Source organism: Dermatophagoides pteronyssinus, unplaced genomic scaffold (assembly GCF_027571235.1).
Source record: "Dermatophagoides pteronyssinus isolate colony J.1.1.1.1 unplaced genomic scaffold, Derpt_VIB-CSIC_2022.12 sq0025, whole genome shotgun sequence".
Classification (NCBI taxonomy): domain Eukaryota; kingdom Metazoa; phylum Arthropoda; class Arachnida; order Sarcoptiformes; family Pyroglyphidae; genus Dermatophagoides; species Dermatophagoides pteronyssinus.
This window is the reverse complement of record NW_027461549.1, coordinates 97,308-113,779: the sequence shown is the minus strand read 5'-3', so window position 1 is coordinate 113,779 and position 16,472 is coordinate 97,308. Positions and strand designations below refer to the sequence as shown.

Here is a 16,472-nt window from a genome sequence, read left to right as displayed (position 1 = left end):
TGATAACAATCGATTGTATTTTTAAATTTGAAAAAAAATTTTATTAAAAGAAAAAACTAAAAAAAATTGAATTCATTTTTTAAAAAATTTTGTATCGAAAAATACGATAAAATATTTAGAATGTTCATGCAAAAAGCTTGTCGTTTTCTCTCAATTGATTTTATCTTAATGGAAAGTCTTGATTTAAATCATTTCAGGAGGCACTCTACTTTATAAATTCTGTGATGATCTTTGAAATTTTTCTTTACGATTTTTAACATTTTTACCACATTGACCAACAACTGTTGCATTTAATATAGCAGGTAATGATAATTGTTGTTGTTGTTGTTGTTGTTTACCATTTTCATCATGAAGTTTAAGCATTTCTTCTTTTAATTTATTCAAAATTGCATAATTTGGTTTATTCGAACAGGCATTATTTTGTAATTCAGTTATTTTTTGTGCTTCTTCCTGTAAAAAAAAGTGCGAATAAAGTGTTAATTTTTGAAGAAAAAAATATGAAAAAAATTTTTACCTTTTTCTCTTTGGATGTTTTACATGAACCTTGTCCATATAATTTAAGTAATGCACCCCAACAATTTAATTGTGGATGTATACTTTTTAAAATTTTCTGTGCAGCACGTTGTTTACCTTCACGTTTATTTTTACAAATTACAATAGCTTCATGTGTACCGGCTGTCATTTTAAATTCAATTTTATGATGTTTTACAATTTTTGTATCGGTTTTTATGTCCAAATCTTCAAAACCATATAATCTACCCAAAGAATTAGACAAGAATCATTAACATCAGAGGATCAAACAATAGCAACAACAAAACTAAAAACAAACCTTTTAATACATTCAACCAATATCTGATATGGTGAATATTGTCCAGCTTTTAAACATAATTCACTAACACGTTGATCTTCAATAGAAATTGTATCAAAAAATTTTAAATCATTTAATGATGATTCTGATTTATTTTGTTCTTGATTTAATGTATTTTTTAAATCCGGTATTAATATATCAAGACTGATTCGTGCTGTAAAAAAAATTAAAGAATGATAATCATAGTTTTTTTTCAAAATTAACTTTTTTAGAAAATTACCTGCTTCAGTTTTTGCTTCTTTTTTACTACTACCATAACCTTTACCATATTCCATATCATTAATAAAAACTGTTGCACAATATGGTTTACTAACATTTTCAAGTTCTTCGAATATATATTTTGGTTGTGTACGTTCAGTATGTTGTACATATTCATGTAGAATACAAATATCTGATTTTCCCATTGGATTCATAATGAATTCTTATTTCGATAAATCAAAATCAAAATCAATACGAAAATTTCTATCGAAAATTATTTTTAACAAACCTTTTTTAAATGGTTTACTGACAAGTGTCTGAGCTGCAGTACCAGCCGTACTATTATTATTATTCGGTATTATTTTCGGTATCGTACAGGTAATTAATTTTGTCGATTCAGGCAATGATGGTCGTTGAGCTATTTTTTTCAATTGTTCATGTTTCCGGCGATCAGCCCAATTTCTAAGAAACAAACAAAACAAAAAAAATTGAATTCAAATTCAAACCAAAGAACAAAACGAAAAAACTAACGTAAATTTTTTCACTGTAATCGTTTTGAATTCAAATAATTGTCGACAATATTCTCGTATTTTGATCGAATCAAGTGAACGTTCTTTTTTATTTTCTTCAAGTGTTTCAACTTTGGCAATCGGTTGTTGTGTTTGTTGGGTTTGTTGTTCACCATCACCCTCATTATCATTATTGTTATTTAAACATTTCAATTCCATTTCTTCACGTGCTTTACGTTCTTTTTCCAATTCATTTCGATATTGTAAACATGGTATAGCTGATAATGGTATATGATGTTTCTGTTTGTATTTTGGAAAAACATTTTAAAAAAAAATTTCAATCAAAAAAAAAAATCTCTGATCACTTACACGTGCACTACCTGAACCAAGATAATATGGTTTAGATAATGTACAAACACGACTTCGTTTATCCAGATAGATTGGCATACCGCTAAAATGTGTTATCTCTACCCAACCTTCGGGTAGAATTTCAAATAGATCATGACCACGTTCTATTCGATTTTCGAAACAATTTCGTAATAGATTAAATTCACAACAAAATAACTTCGAACGAAAAAAACTTACTGACTAGAATATTTTTCTGTTTAGTTTCGATTCGTGATTTGGCTGCACGTTTTTTACCAGTTTTTGTTGGAACACGTGCAGCAGTATTATTATTAGTAGTAGTGACTGTTGTTGTTGTTGATTCTAATGATTGTTTAGTTTGATTGACTTGATCTTCAACATCTAAATCATCCAATTTACGTTTAACCTGTTCACAACGTTTTATTGCTTCAATATCAACATTTTCTTCTAACATATTATCAATAAATGTACAATCATCATCATCCGAATCATATGAATCCATTGAACATTGATCAATATCTTGATCATTATTCAATGGTTCATTCATCGTTATTGTTGAATCATTATGATTATTATCAGATTGTTGATCATCGATGTTTGTCAAATTATCAATCGAAATTTCTTCGATTTGCTTTTCATCATTTTTACATTCATCATTCACATCATTGATATTATCAACAATAGAATCCATTTCAGTATCTTCTGACATGTTTTTTTTCCTATTAATTTTAATACTGATAGAATCAATTTAAAAAATATAAACAATTAATAAACAAAAATTTTACATCAAATTTTGTTTTGAACTAAACACACTTGTTCGGAATGTTTATTCATTATTCAACATAAACAAATCAAAAGATGGCGTTCATTGCATTCATTTTTTAAAAAAATCATACATATTGCCATCCAGTGATCAGATTTATCAATTTTTTTTCAAAAAATTTCTTCAAAAAATTAATAATCAACAAAAACAGTCAGAATCATATTCAGAAATAATATAAGGCATAGTTATAATTATAATAATAATTCAATCATCAAAATAATAGAAAAAAACATTCATTGTTGTAACAAAATTGTCAAGATAAAAACATTTAAGAAAATGATGGTAATTTGGCCACTTTTTCATCGATCATTGCAAGTAATTTATCCATTTTTTCATTTTTTCCTTTATATTTGTTTAGATCAGGTCCAAGCATTTTGATCAATGCCGGTACATCTGTTGGACTAATCTCAATAAATCGTGTTATTGCTGTTAAACAAAGCAATGCTTGATCATCCGGTAAATCACTATGCATATATTGCAATACAGCTGTAGCTAATTCAATTGAAACATCTTCGAAAACTTCTTTCAATGATAGATTATAAATAAGATAAACACCATTACGTTGTAATGTTGTTAATTGATCATTGAGCAATGTATGTACGGCTGCACGAATCGTAACACGTGAATTACTATTTGGTTGTCCATTTTCTTCAAACCATTCACTAATATACATTAGCCAATCGATTGTTGATGGTTGTCCACAAAGATTACATAATAATTTAACAATCTCTTCCTGTTCAGCAAGTGTTAGATTTTCGATACGATTTATATAGCTCATTATACGATGATCTTTACGATCTTGATGTAGAATAAGAACAACATCTTCTTTTAATGAAGCAGCCTGTAGTACTTCTAATGTTAATAATGTTACATTTGGTGCAAATTTTCCATCACCACCGCTATTTGGAGAAAAAAAATTATTTTTCAAAAACCCCTCCCAAAGAATTAACTAACTTGAGTAAAAAGGAAATAAGATCCAAATGTTCATCACCAATAGCCCAGGCACCCGATTCTGATTGTAAATATTCATCAATTTCTTTTAAACATTGTTGTTGTTCCGGATTTAACATTGTGAATACCATTTCTTCAACTTTACGTATGGCTGCTAATCCCTGATTTTATAAAAAAATAATTGATTTGCAATTATCGAAAAATGGGATCAAAATATAATAATGCTTACATCAATATCTTTGAATGTAATTGGTGGATCTTCATATTTATATGAACGTCTTGATGTTGATGTTGTAAATTTATCACCGGTAATTTTACCACCATCATCATCATCATCATTACCATTATCAATATTTTCAATATTATTAACACTATTTTCCAATTGATCATCAGACATTTTTGATTTATCTAATTCTTTAACTGGAACAGATTTTATCGTCTTCGTTGTCGATGATGATGATGATGAATCGGGAATTTTATTTTCAATTTGTTGTCGATTACTATTATTATCGTCACAAACGTCCGGATTATAGAAACGTACACCCGAACCTTTTGGTCGTATTGTTACTGAATTGAAATATTGTTGAAATGTTTGCCCAATTGGCCTGAAATCATGTAGAAAACAACAACAACAAATTACGAAAAATAAATTTCAATTTTGAAAAAAAAACTTTCACACACACACACACAAAACACTGACGAGAAAAAAATGTAAGAAAATCTGAACCAAAAAAAAAATCACTATTTTTTCCAAAACATTTGGAATCGATCCAATTCAATGTGATTTTTTTGGGGAAGTGAAAGTGAGAAAGAGAAAAAAAAACAGAAAATCTTAATTTTAAATTTATTTCTCTATTTTTCATTGCATTTCAGAATATTATTCTATGAATAGAATATTCTTTTTTCTTTCACTCTCAACAACAACAACATTACATGATGATTTTTAAATGGGAATAGGATTTCACATTGTCTAGCAATTCTGTTATTTGTTCCTTATCATCATGTTGTTTTCGAAGAAATTTTTCTTTTTTTTCTGTCATCATCATCAAAATGTTATAACTTTAAATGTATAAATATAGAAATTCTTTTTTTGAAAAAAAATTATCATTATGAAAGAATTTGTTTGCTAATCGCTAATGTTTAAATATTGTGGGTGTGTTTTGTTGGTGGTGGAAAAAACCCTCCCTCTTTTCACCTTTCCCCTTATATAATTTATATAGTGTAAATACATACGTTGAAAGAAAATCATTTGGTAGGTTCAATATCTCATCTGGAATGCCATTACCAGTAAGAAATAGGGCAATTTCATTTGAAAAATTATTACAATTATTTTCGAATATTTGATATGAACTGGGTCTGTTATTTTTTAAAAAAATAAATAAAAAACATATCGTTAGGCAGGAATCTGATCAAGATGAACAGCAAAAAACACTACTTACGAAAATGTTGATTCACCCAATGAAAAAAGATATTCAAGAAATAGATTATATGATACTTCGGTATAACCTAATGACAGCATTTGATCTGGTTGTCCTAATTGACATGAACCCTTATTAATTACCCGGAAAAAAAGTTTGAAGAAAATTATCAATTTGAAAAAATCATTTTAAACGAGAGAAGAAAAAAAAACTTACAGCTATACAGCTTTCAATTCCACCACCACCGAAAAAATATTCACGATCATAAACAACAATTGATGTATGCCAAATGGCCGGAATTTCACGACCTTTAACGAATTTTCAAAGAAATAAAAAACGGTACTTTAAATTAAAAAAGAAAATAACCGGAAATCGAAAACTTACCTAAAAATAATGTCGATAATGATCTGGCCATACCTTTGGATAGATCATAAATATAAAGTGTTACTTCATAACGTTCTTGATTATTATTCATTATGATTATAATGGGATTTGGAACAATTTTTCTTCAACGACAAAAAACAAAAACAAAAACAATCGCAGGACATTCGAATTCGAATTCGAATGATGATGAACAACAATTATCGATTATAATCGATATATAATGCACGAATGTTTGTTTTTTGGAACAATCGAACTTCTCTTTTCTTTTTGATTCAAATTCAAAAATCAGAAAATTTTGTAAATTAATTGAGAATCACCAATCAATTACAAATCGACCATTAATATATGATTTCATCATTTGATTGAAAAATAAAAATTATTTTCTGCCAATTCATCGTCGTCGACTATCGACTATCGACGACGACGACGGCTCGGTTGATGACGCAAACTCCACCTTTTTTGTTGTTGTTGTTCAAACATCAATATTGATATTTAAGTTTAAGTGCGTTTAAGTTTACTTTTCATGGCTAAAAACAAATTTTAAGAATCAAAAACAAAAATCATTTCCTATTTCAAACGGTAAATGAATGAATCAAACATTGAAACGAAATATCAAGGCAATGACCAATCTAACAAACACACATGTTGTTTACCTTGATCTATAGTTGTTTTTTCTTCATTCGGTTATTTTGATATCTAAATCATGATTAGAATTGTTGTTTCATATTTAATACTTTCTTAGAAATTGCAGAATTTTTGATTGAAAAGAAAGAAAAAATATTTATTAAAAAATTTTGGAAAACTATTTCGATTGTTTTCGATTCGATTCGAACACACATTTGGTCAGGTGGAAATAGGAACAAAAAAAAATAACGGGTCATAATTTTTGTTATTCGAACAAAAAAGGCGACACGTTAAGAATTGAAATTCTTGTCAAAAACCATAATGAATAATAATAATAATATTCCCGAAGAAATATCCGTTAATCCGGTACCATATATATCGTTGATTGGTTTAGATGCCGCGAATAATTCTATACATTCATTAATATGGAATAGTTTTGCTATTAATCGTACAGCTGATCGGCCAGTTTTATATTATAAATTATTAAATAATGATCATCAATTTCCATCATCTAAACATCGGGTTAGTAATTTATAATCTGTTTTATTTTTTGGATTTTTAAAAATTTTCATTATCTAAATATTTGTTGTTTTTTTAGCGATCATATGATCGTTATATACCTACCGGTATAATCAAAACTAAATGGTTGAATAAACATTTGTTTGAAATACCATCATTGGTAGCTGTGTTTGCATTGTTACCCGATTGGCAACAATTAGATCGTCATCGATTAATTGATCAAATAAATTCATTAAAATTAACATTAACAAATCGTCAGGTAAAAATTGTTGTAATTTTATTACAAAGTGAACCAGTACCGATTACTTGTCATCAAGATCCTGATGCTAATCAATATAAAGATCAAGCAGCACGTCTTTGTGAAGAATGTGATATTAATCCAAAATCATTATTCATCATACCGATTCAAGATGAACAATCAATACCAGCATATGTAATTCGTATTGAATTAGCATTGAATGATTTGGTTAAACAACATTTTTCATTAAAAGTTAAACAGATTAAATCATATCGTGATCAGTTAAATAAAACAACACAAAATTACCTATTTGTACGACATGAATTTAAACTTGGATTTTATCATGAAATTCGTCAGATTTATAATCAAGCATTAGTACATTATAAAAATGCATATGCATCATTAATGGAAATACGTTTAACATCGAAAAATTTATTCGAAATTAAAAATGTAGCAACAATTTTAAATTATAAAATTATACGTTTATCATTCTATATAAACATTCCATTGGATGCTATTTCATATTTTCGTAAACATATCGATATATTTCAGAATCGTTTTGCCGATGATGAACGTTTACAATTTGAACATTATGCATGGCTTGCAAATCAATTTTTCCTGTTTGGTGAATTATTCGATATGTCAATATCAATGTTACATTTATCACCATCATCATCACAGAATCCAGGTGTTTATTATTTTGAATCAGCAATGTATATGATAAAACGTCGTGAATCAAGTAAAAAATTCAAATTATCATTAGCATTAAATCCGGATGAAATTGTCTATGCTGAACGTTTATTACAACAAAATCAATCCGAATTTATTGGTCAATTAAATTGGTATCAACCAGATGAATCGAATGATATTTATGTAAAAATTTTTTATTATATTGAACAGAAAACAGATCTAGCACCATTATTGATAAAACTTTATATTAATGTATTGAATCAGATCAAAAAATTTAAAAAACCACGTTTTATGCGTTTTGTTATGTATCTAATTGGTATGGAATATTTTCAACAAGCTAATTATAATGATGCATTAGATTATTTTGGTAATATTTTGGGTTATTATCGTGAAGAACGTTGGAAACCGATTCATAAACGTTTAGCAAAATTTGCTCTATGTTCAGCTTATTTATCAATGGATTTTGTTAATGTTTGTAAATGTACAATCGAATATATATCGAATGATATTGTTGATTTGAAACGTAAAAGTTTACTACTGAAATCATTATTAAGTTTTTTACGATTAGAATTTCAACAATATCATTTGGATGATGAAGATTTTGAAAAAATTATTGATCAAAAAACTTTATTCAAAGCTGAATCAGAATGGCCATTAAAATTGGCTGAAATCGATCGAAATGGTTTGCCACAATCAAATAGTAATAATGAAATTTTAATCAATTCAGATCATGAAATAAATTTTCTTAAATGTAAAGTTAAATTTGATTGTCAACAATATACAATTGAAGATGATATCAATATTATGGTTGCTATTTTTAATCAACTTGATGAACAATTTGATTCGATTGATGTTCAGATAAAATTTGAAATACCTGATTTTGATAAACAATGTCAATTATTATCACAACAACAACAACCGATAATTTATCCAAATTCATTAAATTTATTTAAATTTCGTTTACAATTACTGCCATCAGATCGACAATATTCACGTATTAAAATCAGTGAAATAGCATTCATATTGAAATCAAAAATTTCCATACGTTTTCAATGGCTTTATAATATATCGATTTCAACAACAATATCACCAATCATATCGATAACAAATGATTCAATTCGTTTTAATAAAATTGATCAACAAATTGAAGCCAAAATATTGGAATTAGAATCACGTTTAAAATTAATTGATATTGATATGAAACAATATTTATTTCGTAATGAAAATGCATCGATTCGTTTGCGATTACAATCACAGGAACATCATGTTATTAGTAATTTAAAATTACGATCAAAAATTATAACACAACAACAGCAGCAGCAGCAGCAACAAGTGGCTATAGCTGCTACCGAAACCAATATTGATACCAACATTGTTGCAACGACGACGACCGATTCAAATGATAAATGGTTCAATCGTAAAAATGATGATATCGAACCAATTCCATTTGATTCGGATATTTTAATAGCCGAACAAATTGAACCTTGTCGCAATAATGGTGATGATGAAATAATCATAAATCTTATATTTTGTCCACAAGATCTTGGAACAAAATTATTATCATTTGAATTTAATTATGATTTAATAATCAAAAGAAATAATAATGAAATTGATCAACAATCAACAATTTCGATAGCAAAAAATTTTCAAAAATCAATCAATGTTATTGAACCATTTCAATTTGTAGCTAAAATTACTAATTTTGCTAATCCCGATACATCAACCATACGATTTGATGAGCCATTTAGATTGAATTGTCATTTACGTTTACCTAAGAATAATGATGATAATGATGAACAACAACAACAAGATGGCTATTATAACATTGGCGATGATTCAATTGAAATTGATTCAATTAGTTCAAATTTCAGTGAAAATTTTCAAATAAATTCAAAAGAAATGTTAAAATTACCAATGTTATTAACAAAAGATTTAACAACATCTATCGATTCATATATAATGACCTGTATTAAATCCGAACAACAACAGCAACAACCGCATTCATTAGGATCATGGTCAATACGATGGCATCGAAAATCTCAATCTGTTGATGCTGCTGCTGCTTCTGCTACGACTACCATCAATCCAATATTATCGGAAACAATATTTCAATTACCATCAATAACAATTATACCGGCTATAATTTATATTGAATTATTTTTACCAGATAAATTATATGCACGTAATCCATTTATGGCTAAATATCGAATTACTAGTCGATTAGATGTTGATGTTAATCTTGAATTACATATTGGTCAGGCAGAATATTTTATGATTGCCGGAAATCGACAAGTAAGTAACATTAAAAAAAAATCGATTAATCGTAATTAATAATCGATATTTTTTCCCCCTCTCTCTTTCTCTCTCGAATAGATAAAAATGATTCTACCATCACGTTCAATAATCGAACAAATGTTTATATTTTTTCCACTTACATGTGGTCAACTTGTTTTACCAAAATTAGATATTATGGTACATCCATTGGTTTCAAATTCATTATCAATTTTAACATCGAATATTAGTGTACAAAATCGACAAACAATTACACATTCAATTAAAATTGATTACATTGGTCAGATGATTTCATCAACAGTATTTGTTTTACCAAAACTACGAACAAATATTAATCTGTAAATCTGATGATCTTGTGATTTTTGAAAGGCAATATCAAAATCTGAATCTGTTTATATTTTTTTTTTACTTTTTTTCCCCGCTTGTTTTTCTGTCTGTGTGCTTAATTGCAATACCCGAACGATGATGATAATTATAATAAAAAAAAATTTATTTTTAGAAAAACAAAAAAATTATGATGTTGATAGAGAGTAGTGGTATGAAATGATTTCGACTTTGATCATCATAAACCGATTGTGTTTTATTTTGTTTTGTTGTGTTTTGTTTTTTCGACTGAAACATATATATCGTTGACCTTTGATTTTGGTTTATAAAATCATCATAATCCTCATCATCATCAAATGAAACAAATGTCATCGATTTTGTTTTTTTGTTTTTTGTTGTTTCGGCATATCATATAATCCATAAGGAAGAGATACTTATCATCATCGTTGTTGTTGTCGGATGACGTCATTTTGGATTACACAAATTTTCTGTGGCAAATAAATAAAATTTTCGAATCAAAGTAAATCCAAAAACGAAAAAAATCAAATCGAATCGATTAAATCAATGATAACGACGACGACGATAAACGAAGAGACAACCACTACGCCTACAATCGATCGATGGTAAATAAGATAAAATAGGAGAGAAAAAAGTAGTCAAACGACATCAAACATCGAATGTTTACAAATCGATACGCCTACCTAATCATTGACATCATCAATTAAGAGAAAGAAAAATTGAAACAACGACAACAGCAACGAACAGAGAGAAAGTTTTTCTTTTAGTGAGGCCAACAAAAAAAAATTTGCAAATTGAAAAAACCTGAAGATATGATATGATTGGATCATTATTTGATGATGATGATGATTCAATTGAATGAAAGAAAAGGAAAAATGATCATCAAATGATCATCAAATGATCATCAAATCAAGATAATCAAAGATTTCTTTTTTACTTTTTGGTGGTGGTTGTTGTGGTGGTAGTACATCATCATCATCACATATATGTGGTCTGATTGATTGATTTGATTGAAATGATTATAAATTCTTAACGAAGAAATACAGAATGACAGCCGATTAATTGAAATATTATCGAGACAGAAAAATATTATCATCATCATCAAATGGTAATAAGTTTTCCACCGAAAAAAAAAGAACAAAATCAATCAATTTGTATATATTGAATTGATTTTCATCATTTTTTGTTTTCAAATCATTTTCTTCGATCAAACAAAAATTTTTTCTTAGTGTTTTTTTCAAATCTCAAAATCAACACTCATAATCATAATCATCATCGTCAATCATCATGGACAGACGGTAGCAGAATTCTAAAAAAAAGAATCTTTTTCGACATTTTGCTCATTTCTGGATCGAAAATATCATGTAAGTTTTTTGTTTTCAATTTCGAAAGAAAAGAAATCTTTTCGGGAAAATGTAGAACATTCGAATGTTGATTATCATCAACATCGAATAATGTCCATTGAACAAAAAAAAAAAAACAAAAACAACAAACAAACAAACAAAAATTATATTATCATATCAACCAACCATCGCGGTTACACATCGGTTTAAGTGTCGATGACACATTAAACAGCATTCGAAAAGCAAAAAATGAACGAAGCAAACTTTTTCTTTCTTTCTAAATAATAAAATTAACAATTTTATCAAATCCAATCTTAACAGAAGATTATCATCATTATTATATACGTCATTAGAAAGCATCAGTGAAAACCCATCGATTTGGTTGTTTCAAATTTCCATTACGAACAAAAAAAAGCAACAAAGATTGTCAACTTTGCATCAATAAAAAACAACATCATTTTACGAACGACGACGACGATAAGAACGGTGACCGAATTATTTGGACATTGGAATTTATCATCGGTGGTGGTGGTGGTAAGTTATTTATATACACAGGCACACAGACAACTTGTGTGTGTGTGTATAAATATTTGGATCATTGATCGAATTGAATTGATTTGATTCATTTTATAGTTTATAAGAAAAAAAATGGCAACAATTACCAATGGTAATAATGGTGTTAATATGTTGTTGGATGAAAATACATTAAGACAAATATTTCGTTCATCGGATGCTGTTTGTTTTGATGTTGATTCAACTGTTTGTCGTGATGAAGCAATCGATGAATTGGCTAAATTTGCAAATAAAGAAAAAGAGGTTATGGAAATGTAAGTTTTTGTTTTTAATCAATTTTCAAAAAATTATATAATCACAATTCAAAAAAATTAGGACAAGACGTGCAATGCGTGGTGGTTGTAGTTTTCATGATGCATTAAGTAAACGTTTACAATTAATTCAACCAACAGTTGATATGATTAATGATTATTTACGTACACATCCACCAAGATTTACACCGGGAATTAAGTAAATTTGTTTTTGTTTTTTTTTACAAAGTAAACTTTTACTTATAAAAAAACCTTTATTATTTCAGAGAATTAGTATCATTATTACATGCAAATGATGTTGCCGTTTATTTAGTATCGGGTGGTTTTTATTCAATAATTGAACCAGTTGCCAAAGAATTACACATTCCATATAAAAATATTTATGCAAATCGGATAAAATTTTTTTATGATGGAAATTATGCCGGTTTTGATGAAACTGAACCAACATGTCAACAACATGGTAAAGCAAAAGTTATTGCATATTTAAAAAATCGTTATAAATATCGTATGGTTACAATTATTGGTGATGGTGTTACCGATATGGAAGCATGTCCACCTGCTGTAAGTTGCGAAAATTGTTTATTTTTCCAAATTGAAAATTGATTGAAATTTTTCTTTTCTTTCAATTCTTAGGATGCATTCATTGGATTCGGTGGTAATCAGATTCGTGAAAAAGTTAAAAAAGAAGCTAAATGGTTTGTCACTAGTTTTTATGATCTTATAGAAGAATTGAAAGTTGATTCATAGAAGAAAAAGGAGATGCAGAAAATGGAAAAATCATATTATTTTTTGTTGATTTGGTTGAAAATTAATATTTTTTATTTTGCAAAAAAAGCCACTTTTTTATATTATAAAATCTTATAAGTTTGTATTTTTTTTCTTAATGTCAGTAACGAAACGGAATTTCTTTCTTTTTAAATAAATTATTTTTTACTAAAAAAAAACATTAAAAAATTTGAATGGGTTTCGTTTTGATTGATCATCAGATATTCCAAACTGAACATACCGCCACCAGATTAAATTCTATATAATTCCATTTTCGAAAAGAATCCATTTTTTGGAAATGAATGAAAAAAGATGGTTGGAATATCTGGATCCAAAAAAAACAAAAATTTCATAAGCGCAGCATCCAAAATTTTCTCGGGTTTCTTTTTGCAAAAAAAACCACTATATAGGAATGATCCAATAAAACCTGAGAAAAACAACATGGAAAATATATAACCCGAGCCAAAAATTTTTTTCTTCGTTGAATTTTTCGTTGTTTTTTTTTAATCATCATCATTATTCACCTTGTTAATTTTTGTTCACCCTTTCTTTGATCAAACATTAAATTTCCGTCATTATCATTCGGCCTTCATTTTTTTTTTCATTGCGATCATATCACACCAGAAAAGTGTTCGTATACAAAACACCTTGAACACCGAAATAATCAAAAAAAATTTGGTCATCGTTGTTGATGAAACATTTAAAACGATTAAAAAAAATGTGGCAAAAATTTTCATTTACAATATTTAATATACAGAATTTATCATTGAAAATCACCAAAAGCCTTGGACAACAACAACAACAACAACAACATACACCAATGTATTCAACAATATCATCATCAATTTGGTTCATTATTTTATATTATTGCTTTTTACAATCAACAATTATTCAGGCAATTGATAATAATAATAATAATGGTGGTGGTAGTGGTGGTAAAAATTTATTGATGAATGGAAATGAAAATAGTTGTCCAGTACGATCATTAATCAAACCATGTCTTTGTAATGAAATAACAAAAGGTTTAGAAATTATCTGTGAAGGTGTACAATTAGAAACGCTCAAAGAGATTTTTAATCGACTTCCATCCAATAATAATAATAATCAAAATCAACAACAACAACAACGTATAACAATAATGTATTTAAAAATGAAAAATAATTATATTCATTCATTTCCGGCACGTTTATTAAATAATATTAATGTACGTCATTTAATGGCACATAATTGTAATATGATTGATGTTGATCAAGATGCCTTTCGATCTATCAGTGAACAAATTGAATCATTAGATTTATCACATAATAAATTTAAAAAAGTAAGTTAATATTTGTAAAATTATAAAATTATAAAATTACTATTTTTTAAATTAAAAAAACTTATAAAAATTATAAAATTATAGATACCTGAAGCATTAAAAGGTCTTTCAACATTAGTTTCATTAAATTTAAATTATAATGAAATTGAAACAATTGATTCAAAACAATTTGATGGTATCGTATCATTATTACGGCTATCATTATATGGTAATCGTATATTTGCCATCAATGAACATGCATTTATTGGTATTGGACCGAACGTAACACAAATAAATCTTGGTGGTAATGAATTATCTCGTATACCATCCAAATCATTAAAATATTTACAATCATTACAACGTTTACAATTACATGAAAATCGTATACATACGATAACACGTATGGAATTGAAAAATCTTCAACAATTAAAACATTTGGATGCATTAAATCTAGCGAATAATCTAATCAGACAATTAGATTCATCAATATTTGCCGATTTATCTGCATTGAATTATTTAGATTTAGAATCAAATCAAATATCAATGATCGATGAACATACATTTGATGGTATTGAACAAACATTAGAATGGTTAAAATTAGATAATAATCAATTAACAATGATACCATCTGAATCACTGAAACATATTAAACAATTACGACAATTAGATTTGAAAAATAATCAAATTGAAACAATTGAATCCGAATCATTTAGCCAATATGGTAAAAGTATAAAATTTTTATATTTACAAAAAAATCGTATAAAATCAATCGATGATATGGCATTTGAATCATTTGAATCATTGGAATGGTTATATTTGAATTCAAATCATTTGAAAAAATTATCAAAAAAATTATTTGAAAAATTTTTGAATAAAAATTTAACAATTCTTGATTTACATGGTAACTATTTTCATTTTTATGATGTTTTTCAATCGTTTTTCAAAATAATTTCTTTTTCTTTTTCTCTCTAACCAAATCAAAGATAATCCATTTATTTGTAGCTGTGAATTGAATTGGTATCGAACATGGATCGAACAGAATGAAAAAAATCAAATGTCACATATTTGGAAAGAAACAAAGTGCTATTATAATGATAATAATGATGATGAATCAATAACAATGGATCAACAACAATCAAAACATAAACAAGAAATATTATTAATCGAAATGGATAAAATGATTGAATGTCGTTCATTTACAATGGATCGATTATCATTAACAACAACAATAATGTTTATTATTTTTATGTCAATAATATTTATTTAGATCGATAATGATGATGATGACCATGGTAACGGACGAGATGATAAAATTTTGTTTGTTTTTTTTCAACAAAAAAAAAACAAAACAGCAACAACAATTTTTGTTTCTATCAATATGAGAGAAATTAAACCGGAAACTAGAGTGAAAGAAAAATAGAAGATAAAATGTAAACACACACACATTCAACACACGCAACCAATTTTCAATCGGAATAGTGGATTCCGGATTGTGTGAAAAGTATATGGGAAGAAGCAAAAATGATACACAAAAACACACACACATTTAATGATGACGAATCAGAAATTTTCTTTATTTGTTTTTTGTTTGTTTTCACATTGATAATGATATTTATGTTTTCAATTTTTAATTTTAATTTCATTTTTGTTTCATCATAATTCAAAATAGAGAAGAGTAAAAAAAGAAGTGAAATTTTTTTCCGCCAATCAATCAATTTTTGCGGATTTTTAATTGCGGTTTTGGACAAGAGATTACCTGAGAACCTTGATCTTGAATAAATTTCGAATCTTTTTTTTTTTTTGGTTCGATACATCAAACAATCGATTGTATCAATCGATTGGATCGAATCGATCCCATTTTGATTTGAATGTTTTTTCCCTCTCTCGCGCGCGCCATTAAATTTTGAATTTTTTAATTGTAATTTTTTTTTTTTGAAAAAAATCAATAAATTCTAGCAACAATTGTTGTACACATCGAGACCGACATAAAATTTCAGCTATTTTTTTATTTGTCTTTCGCC

At 27.4% G+C, this 16,472-nt stretch overlaps 4 protein-coding genes and 1 long non-coding RNA gene across 7 annotated transcripts; 2 read left to right on the top strand and 3 right to left on the bottom strand.

Moving 5' to 3' along the window:
- Positions 1 to 109: 109 nt before the first annotated feature.
- Positions 110 to 2,759, bottom strand: pasha (microprocessor complex subunit partner of drosha). Its single transcript, XM_027347533.2, has 9 exons — positions 2,727 to 2,759; positions 2,161 to 2,660; positions 1,945 to 2,087; positions 1,598 to 1,875; positions 1,356 to 1,528; positions 1,089 to 1,289; positions 830 to 1,022; positions 515 to 755; positions 110 to 450 (listed from the first exon to the last, which is right to left on the bottom strand). Coding segments are annotated over exons 1-9 (1,971 nt in total). The 5' UTR covers positions 2,729 to 2,759; the 3' UTR covers positions 110 to 210.
- Positions 2,760 to 2,926: 167 nt separating this feature from the next.
- Positions 2,927 to 10,190, bottom strand: LOC113797216 (uncharacterized). Of its 3 annotated transcripts, none has more exons than XM_075823256.1 (8): positions 10,157 to 10,190; positions 5,518 to 5,550; positions 5,350 to 5,441; positions 5,155 to 5,264; positions 4,949 to 5,071; positions 3,945 to 4,320; positions 3,719 to 3,876; positions 2,927 to 3,663 (listed from the first exon to the last, which is right to left on the bottom strand). In XM_075823256.1, exons 1-8 carry the CDS (start codon positions 10,173 to 10,175, stop codon positions 3,033 to 3,035), a joined length of 1,542 nt encoding a protein of 513 aa, XP_075679371.1. In that variant the 5' UTR covers positions 10,176 to 10,190; the 3' UTR covers positions 2,927 to 3,032. The 3 variants fall into 3 exon arrangements, with proteins under 3 accessions (XP_075679371.1, XP_027203362.2, XP_027203361.2); XM_027347561.2 differs by lacking the exon at positions 10,157 to 10,190 and adding an exon at positions 10,024 to 10,116; XM_027347560.2 differs by lacking the exon at positions 10,157 to 10,190 and having other exon boundaries at positions 5,518 to 6,040.
- gry (trafficking protein particle complex subunit 11 gry) lies at positions 6,240 to 12,099 on the top strand. Its single transcript, XM_075823248.1, has 4 exons — positions 6,240 to 6,663; positions 6,740 to 9,880; positions 9,962 to 11,586; positions 11,887 to 12,099. The coding sequence occupies exons 1-3, from the start codon at positions 6,463 to 6,465 to the stop codon at positions 10,220 to 10,222; spliced, it is 3,603 nt and encodes a 1,200-aa protein (XP_075679363.1). The 5' UTR covers positions 6,240 to 6,462; the 3' UTR covers positions 10,223 to 11,586; positions 11,887 to 12,099.
- On the bottom strand, positions 11,943 to 14,699 carry LOC142645845 (uncharacterized). The gene is made up of 2 exons (XR_012846884.1): positions 14,561 to 14,699; positions 11,943 to 14,419 (listed from the first exon to the last, which is right to left on the bottom strand). It is a non-coding gene; the product is annotated as an uncharacterized LOC142645845 (long non-coding RNA).
- On the top strand, positions 13,846 to 15,800 carry LOC113797207 (uncharacterized). The gene is made up of 3 exons (XM_027347550.2): positions 13,846 to 14,472; positions 14,557 to 15,352; positions 15,435 to 15,800. Exons 1-3 carry the CDS (start codon positions 13,846 to 13,848, stop codon positions 15,716 to 15,718), a joined length of 1,707 nt encoding a protein of 568 aa, XP_027203351.2. The 3' UTR covers positions 15,719 to 15,800.
- Positions 15,801 to 16,472: the final 672 nt, after the last annotated feature.

Excerpts from the sequence above, each read along its gene's own strand:
- LOC113797207 (XM_027347550.2), top strand. The coding sequence starts at position 13,846 with ATGAAACATTTAAAACGATTAAAAAAAATGTGGCAAAAATTTTCATTT. Across the intron at positions 14,473-14,556 it reads CACATAATAAATTTAAAAAA|ATACCTGAAGCATTAAAAGG; the intron begins GTAAGTTAATAT and ends ATAAAATTATAG. Across the intron at positions 15,353-15,434 it reads AACAATTCTTGATTTACATG|ATAATCCATTTATTTGTAGC; the intron begins GTAACTATTTTC and ends ACCAAATCAAAG.
- LOC113797216 (XM_027347560.2), bottom strand. The coding sequence starts at position 5,608 with ATGAATAATAATCAAGAACGTTATGAAGTAACACTTTATATTTATGAT. Across the intron at positions 5,442-5,517 it reads ATTATCGACATTATTTTTAG|GTCGTGAAATTCCGGCCATT; the intron begins GTAAGTTTTCGA and ends AATTCGTTAAAG. Across the intron at positions 5,265-5,349 it reads GAATTGAAAGCTGTATAGCT|GGTTCATGTCAATTAGGACA; the intron begins GTAAGTTTTTTT and ends GTAATTAATAAG.
- gry (XM_075823248.1), top strand. The coding sequence starts at position 6,463 with ATGAATAATAATAATAATATTCCCGAAGAAATATCCGTTAATCCGGTA. Across the intron at positions 6,664-6,739 it reads TTCCATCATCTAAACATCGG|CGATCATATGATCGTTATAT; the intron begins GTTAGTAATTTA and ends TTGTTTTTTTAG. Across the intron at positions 9,881-9,961 it reads TGATTGCCGGAAATCGACAA|ATAAAAATGATTCTACCATC; the intron begins GTAAGTAACATT and ends TCTCTCGAATAG.
- pasha (XM_027347533.2), bottom strand. Across the intron at positions 1,529-1,597 it reads ATTACAGTGAAAAAATTTAC|AAATTGGGCTGATCGCCGGA; the intron begins GTTAGTTTTTTC and ends TTTGTTTCTTAG. Across the intron at positions 1,290-1,355 it reads CAGTAAACCATTTAAAAAAG|AATTCATTATGAATCCAATG; the intron begins GTTTGTTAAAAA and ends TATCGAAATAAG.